Source organism: Zootoca vivipara, chromosome 1, assembly GCF_963506605.1.
Source record: "Zootoca vivipara chromosome 1, rZooViv1.1, whole genome shotgun sequence".
In the NCBI taxonomy this organism is placed as follows: Eukaryota; Metazoa; Chordata; class Lepidosauria; order Squamata; family Lacertidae; genus Zootoca; species Zootoca vivipara.
The window spans coordinates 78,860,978-78,868,047 of NC_083276.1; the positions used below are offsets into that span (position 1 = coordinate 78,860,978).

Genomic DNA, 7,070 nt, shown 5'->3' on the forward strand with positions numbered 1-7,070 from the left:
TACTCCAGTCTTTTCGGAACCTTGTCTCTCCCTGGTTTCGGATCTTGCTAGTCAGTCTTGCTAAGTCCGCATAGTCCATCATTTTCATCTGCCACTCATCAATCGTTGGTAACTCCTGGGTTTTTCATTTTTGGGCTAACAATGTCCTAGCCGCGGTTGTTGCATACATAAATAATACTTGATCTTCTTTTCCAATCTCCTCTCCTATAATTCCTAATAAAAATGCCTCCGGTTTTTTGGGAAAAGTATATTTAAAAATCTTTTTCAATTCATTATATATCATTTCCCAAAATCTTTTAACTTTATCGCATGTCCACCACATATGATAAAACTCACCATCTAATTATTAATTATTATTAACCACTAACCACTAACACTTTGCATCTTCCTGGTTCAGCCCACCATCCCTACATTTGCAATCTACATTAAACAGTCCTCATCTGTTTAATACAGATCGTAAAATGCATAGATGGTGGGCTGAATCAGACACAATGCAGATGTCAGCTGGCTTTTTGCTTTTTAGTTTTTCAGCCCTGCCAAAGCAAGGCCTCAAAAAATTAGTTGAAAACTCATGAATCTTTAGTAAAAGGCGAAAGATTTATGCGATTTGAAGAGAAACCAGAATATGTCAGCTGCTTTTAAAACCTTGTAATGTACAAGTGCAAAGGGACTGGAAGGGTAAGAAGCAGGAGACATTTCTGCAGGGATGGAGGTAAAAACCCCTATAAGATAAGGTTTGCTAGCTCTGTCTGCCCTTAGCTGATGACCTTGCACATATGAGAGCACTTGCTTGTCTTTGAAGACAAGTGTCTCAATTGTTGGCAAGCTCTCTGAGACGGCGTTGGGCCAACACCAACCACAGGGTTATAAAAAGCACTCCTCGCCCAAGGGAGCGAGGGCAGGCTTGGAAACCAAACAGTTCTCTCCGTCCTGGCAAAGCATTTCTGATAACCACAGTCAAACCAGAGCTGCAATTTCCCTGTTTTATATATAGATGGAGATGAATCTTTGCCTTGGCTGGGCACTATATAAACGGTTGTCCCTGCCTTTCCCCGCTCACAGGCTGCCACTGCTAGGAAACAGTGTGATTCATCCAGGGAAACGGTGTGTGATTCCCCCAACTGGAGCCATGGACACTTCTTATCCTCGTGAAGACTACCTGCCCATGTCTTCCCATAAGCAGGAACCTTCTCCAACGGTCATCACTGTCAAGCCTCCGGTGATCCCCCGCGACTATATGATTTGGTCCATATTCAACACCATCTACATGAACCTGTGTTGCCTTGGCTTTGTCGCTCTTGCCTATTCTGTCAAGGTAGGAAGATTCTTCACTGTTTCTTATCTCTACGTATTTGCCTGGAATGGCCCCTCCAGAGAATTCTCATTGAGAGCAATTCCCAGAGAGTAGCTGTGGTATTTGGTGGCATCAGTTACACAGAATCTGCTATGGCAGGCATCCCCAAACTGCGGCCCTACAGCTGTTTTGGCCTACAACTCCCATGATCCCTAGCTAACAGGACCAGTGGTCGAGGAAGATGGGAATTGTAGGCCAAAACAGCTGGAGGGCCGAAGTTTGGGGATGCCTGTGCTTTGGAACCTTAGAGATAAGGAGGAAAGCATTTCAGTCTATCTTGGGGTAGTGGACATATTTACGCATAATGATGAAGAGTGCTGTGAAACTCCTGTCTCCTGTCTCTTACTGTTTCACACAGCAATTCCATTCCATAGTTTCTCTTCTAAAAACAATGGCCATATTGAAACCCTTAATTTAAGTTTTAAAACGCTGCTTTCCCCAGGGGATTGTAGCATGCATTTCAAGTTGGTCTGGTATAATAATTTTTTCCATTTCTCTCCGTTCTTTGGATTATGAAGCACTTTTTAAAAAGCAAAGGAAACAGAAGTAGAAATCGAAATCGAAATATCTAGTAATCGAGGAAATACCACAAACTCATTGCACTATAACCTGGTCATGTGTGAAACTGCTGGAAGGAGAGTTGAATTCTTGGATAGTTGTGGTTTTTCATGAAAGTTTGAAGAGCAGAATTCAGGGAAAACAGAGATGAAAATTTACACTTGGTGCAGAAATGTGACTTCAGGAATCACTCGATGGCTACTAAATGTTATACCTGATAGAGCACATGCTTCAAACAATTCATTTTCATGCAGATGACATTGGTCACCTGGGCTAATACACGCTTTCCCAGTATGTAGCTGCAGAAAATAAATTTGGGAAGGAACCAAATTCTCTCCACCTCTATGTACACCAGTCTTTATAGCTTATTGTTTGTAATATTGTCTTGTTCAGGAGAATACTATGCGTTTTAAGAGCTGTGGCACCCAAAAACGTTTTAAAGGAAATGTTTCCTGGTATGGAGATTAATGGGGGAGAAAGTCTTAGCAACTGCGTATTGTGAACTAGGTTGTTAATAAAAGAAGTTACCGTAGCTATCCTGAAGTGAAGCAAAGATTGTAAAGGATGCAGAGGGGCAAGAGTACAAAAAAATGTATAGGATCGATTTGTGGTGTGTCATGCTGTCCCTTCCATTCCCACCGGCGCAGGCTGATTTGTTGATAGTTCATAAAATTGTGTAATTAATAGTCTGCAGAGAGGAAATGGGGTTAAGAGTTGGGATGGGCAATTGCAAAAGCTACTGTAACCAATATTTCAAGACATTCCTGCATGTGGAACTACTGGTAAGTCAGTGATTTATCCAGAGATAAGAAAGCTACTGTACACTCTCTTTGGTTTGTGATTGATGCAATGATTGTAAAAAAATTATTTATGTATTTATTAAATTTGTTAGTCATTTTGTCTTGCCCAGGGCAACCCAAAATGACTTACAAGGAAATAGGTGGGCATTTAACATAACAGGAAAGAAACAGCAGTAACATGTAAGTAACCAGAATCTCTCTAGACCTGGAAAAGGAGTTTGGAAAGCCAGGCTGGAGAGATGGGTGTAGTTTGGGAATTAATGCTATGTAGTGAATAGCAGAAGTAAAATAGGTCACTGCTTCTAGAGAGCTGGATCGAGGATGTGCCATACTTCTGTCTCCGTGACAGCTCCACCCTGTACACCCACTGGCCTACTGAGCATCCACTGAGCATCTACTAAGCGCATGGAGTGTCTTATGCTGCCACTTTAGGACTTCTAGCACTAAATGGATGTGTACGGAACACAGGAACAAGTGCTCACTATAAGGCAATACCAGCTTGTGTGGGCTTCTGTAAACCATTCTTACATCTGGATGGTGTCACGTATGCCAACCATCACCCACCCGATTTGCTTTGTGAATTTCAGGGGAATAGAATGAGGACTGACCCTAATACCACAGGCACTGTGTAGACCAAAGAGGCTGACCGAATCCAGCTCCCAGATATACGTAGATGTCTTGACATAGTCACAATGTCTTCTAACATTGTGACTCCAGTTTTGGGTGTTGTCCTTCTCAGTTGTGTTGTTCTGCTTTACACAGGGGGTTTCCCTTCCCCGTCGCTTTCTTCTTGTGTAGCCTTACTAATGCTCTGTGCCTTTTCCTTCTTCTTTCTTGAAGGCACGGGATCAGAAGGTGTCCGGTGACCTGGAAGCTGCCCATCGCTACGGCTCCAAAGCCAGATGCTACAATGTCCTTGCCACAGTGTGGAATGTGGTGCTGCCGCTCATGCTCATTGCTCTGGTGATCACGGGCGTCCTCCACCTCTCCAAGCTGGCTCAGGAGTCCATGGACTTTTTGGCTTACAGACTCTTTCCTAACGATGATGACAAGAAGTGAGCCGAGGGTGTCAAGCATTCCTGCGAATGTATTTTTGACCATTAATATGGCTCTTTACTGAAACTGTCAACTGGTGTAACCCAACCACTATGCACTACAAAACATCTGCTAGCTGTAATTCAGGTCATCTGGTGCATTATACTGATGCATTAATACACCTTGGAACTCATCTCCCAGGTCACCCTTTGGGGTTGCAGCAGACGAAGAAATTAATCCTTGACGTTCTTCATAAACTCACGGCTGAGCTGCCCATCACAGTGTTCTCTGTCTCTCATCTTCCTCTCTGCTGGGCAACAACCATACGGAAAGCAGATAGCTCAAGATATACTGATAAAGCAATTAAATATACTTGTGTAAACTGCATACTATATTTACATTGTGCATACTATTTGTCTTTTATTTTTGCTAGTTTGTGTGTTTTCAGTGTAGTTTCTATCCCCAGGAGGTTTGTACGAATATTAGTGAACATATGTTGAGGCATATGTGTTAAATAGTACAAAAATGTGATCTTTATTCTTTATTGTCTTGATCACAGCTATTCAATCTGTTATTGAATAATTAGTTTCCATGGTTACTGCTGATTGGTATATGTTCAGTCATGTGGTGGCTTATCTACAGAGACATATTTGATCTATTAGGAAGGATCCTAAAGTCACCATCTTTTATCCTGTATTAACAAATCAGGTGGATAATAATTACCCTGGAACCTTTTCATGTTTCCTTAGGTACAAACCTTAGAAAATTCTTTTTAAAGCTGCATTTTCTTCTTCCCTGACTCCAATCTTTCTTGTTACTATTTAAGTAATTAAATAATTTTACAATTTACCATTATGTTGTGCAAGTCTGTATTAATAAATACAAAATGGGTTGTGTTCCCTGGGTTTTCAACCTGTAAAGGTAAAGGTAAAGGTAAAGGGACCCCTGACCATTAGGTCCAGTTGTGACCGACTCTGGGGTTGCGGCGCTCATCTCGTATTATTGGCCGAGGGAGCTGGCGTACAGCTTCCAGGTTATGTGGCCAGCATGACAAAGCCGCTTCTGGTGAACCAGAGCAGCCCACGGAAACGCCGTTTACCTTCCCGCTGTAGCGGTACCTATTTATCTACTTGCACTTTGACGTGCTTTCAAACTGCTAGGTTGGCAGGAGCTGGGACCAAGCAACAGGAGCTCACCCTGTCGCATGGATTCGAACCGCTGACCTTCTGACCGGCAAGCTCTAGGCTCTGTGGTTTAAACCACAGCGCCACCTGCGTCCCTACAGCAAATATTTCACATCAAATAAGAACCCATTTTAATATTAACACAAACACAAGGCTTTGATGGGTTCACTTAGGTACATAAGCACAATGCCTGTGGGCAGCTTTTGGAAAGGCCTTTGATTTTGTTAAAACTTTGAAGCCGGTGAACTTTTGAAGTGCTTTCGCCTGTTGCACAGTTTAGCAGAGTATAGCAGAGTATTGCAGCACTTCATAGGCAACTCTTGAGATTGCCCAGGCAGGACGACGATCAGGAACAAAACTGACGACTAGTAACTTAACTCTTGTAGTTTATTATATACAGCAGTAAACATACAAGCTATCTACAAGCTACTATTTACAACAGGACTTCTTCACTCTCAGCAACAACTCCTCAGCACCTCAACAACCAGTGTCATAGGTCATGCTGCCTATATGAGGGACCTCAGCCAATCACTGAGCTGTTGTCGGGTCTCCTTATCTCTAGGCAAATTACTTTCATGCTCTGTCTTCCCAGACTGTGGAGACACTAATTGCTAAGCTGCACATAGACTATGAATTCCAACAGATTTATTCAAACTCTCCTCCTATCTACAGCCTTGAAGGCTGCAGCCACAAAACAAATGTGTAAGCATGAGATTTTATGGAACAGTGGGAGGAATACAGACACGTGCCAATCGACTTGGCCAAGGTGAGAAGAGGGCACAGGAGACAGTGACAGAAATGAGCTTGGCAGAAGCTTCAAGTATCCTCACAGTGCAATCATACGTACGCACGTCCACTCCTATGGTCAGTGGGGCTTCCTCCCAAGGAAGTGTGCATGGGCTTTCTACTGAAAACTATAGGTATTTAAAAGTGAGGTCAAGATAACGTTGCATAATGCATCATGGACCAAGAGTCTCACTTCTCTAGAGATAGCTTGTTTTAGATGGGTATGTGTTTGAAGAATCAACCCAAACTCTTTGAAAACATTCAGACATGGTCTGTGCTGGTTCAAATAGTTTTATACCTGGCCAGCTTTATTGGTAGAAAGTCCAAAACTGGTGCAAGTCCAGAACTGTGAGCATTCCCCCTCATGGAATGAGATGCTCACGACCTCTCAGTTTGGCTTTCATTTTGAATGCCGAGTTGGGGAACCTTAAGTCCATGGGCCCTCCAGGCTCTACTCATCCTCACTGGTTCTGTCCCCCAACCAGAGTGTCCATTTCCGGCTAGAACGTGTCATTGTTCTTTGATAGTGCGTCTTGCTTCTCTGGATAAATGACTGAGAAAGGAGTGCAGGTGTCTGTGGAAACTACCCCCACCCCCCGGTACAGAAAGAAAAATTGTGTTCCTTGCTCTGCCCACATTTGCCTCTGGCCCTGTCCAACACTGGCATGTGGCCTCTGGAAAGGAATGCGGCCCTCAAGCTGAAAAAGTTCCCCCACCCCTGTAGCAAAGGCATAAATGCAACATCTGTACATATTTCCGTGAGTCGGTTTGCACCGGTTTGCTGCTAATACTCAAATAGATTACCTGGATCCCAATAGCAAAGTGCAAACACTTGCATATAATTGTTCCTTTGCTGTTTGCATGTGCTGTCGGGCAACCGTCTCATGCCATGCTATTGTTGCTTATCAGAGTCCCTGATAAATAAATGCACCTACTTTCACAATGAAGCAATTATAGTGCCACAAACAAGGCCTTCGAGGAAATGACTTGTAGTAATTTACCAAGCAGGGACAGATGCCAGTAGTCTCACACATTCACATATTATCTTTCTCAGTTTACATTAAATACAGAATAACAGTAGTGCGAAAACCCATCTGAAAAAGTAAAGATAAATCCAATTAAATAATCACAAAGGTGCCTGTATATATCTGCATTCCTGACCTACTATTGCTCAGGATATTTCTGCCTTGCTTGGCCATTTTGTATTTCTCGGAAGATGTTCTGCTAAATGGCTATTGGTTCACAACCCCTGGAACACATTCCTTCAAGGCTGGCCTGTCATTATATTCCTGGCTACGTTTAAGAACAGGGACAGCAGTGTAGTGCAAAACTGTAATTTAAGAGTTTTGCCTC

At 42.9% G+C, this 7,070-nt stretch overlaps 1 protein-coding gene and 1 pseudogene across 1 annotated transcript; one reads left to right on the forward strand and one right to left on the reverse strand.

Annotated features, from left to right (window-relative positions):
* Positions 1-529: 529 nt before the first annotated feature.
* On the reverse strand, positions 530-618 carry LOC118075626 (U5 spliceosomal RNA; annotated as a pseudogene).
* A 292-nt stretch (positions 619-910) lies between these two features.
* On the forward strand, positions 911-4,541 carry LOC118088853 (interferon-induced transmembrane protein 5). The gene is made up of 2 exons (XM_035122993.2): positions 911-1,315; positions 3,553-4,541. The coding sequence occupies exons 1-2, from the start codon at positions 995-997 to the stop codon at positions 3,769-3,771; spliced, it is 540 nt and encodes a 179-aa protein (XP_034978884.2). The 5' UTR covers positions 911-994; the 3' UTR covers positions 3,772-4,541.
* The last annotated feature ends 2,529 nt before the right edge of the window (positions 4,542-7,070 follow it).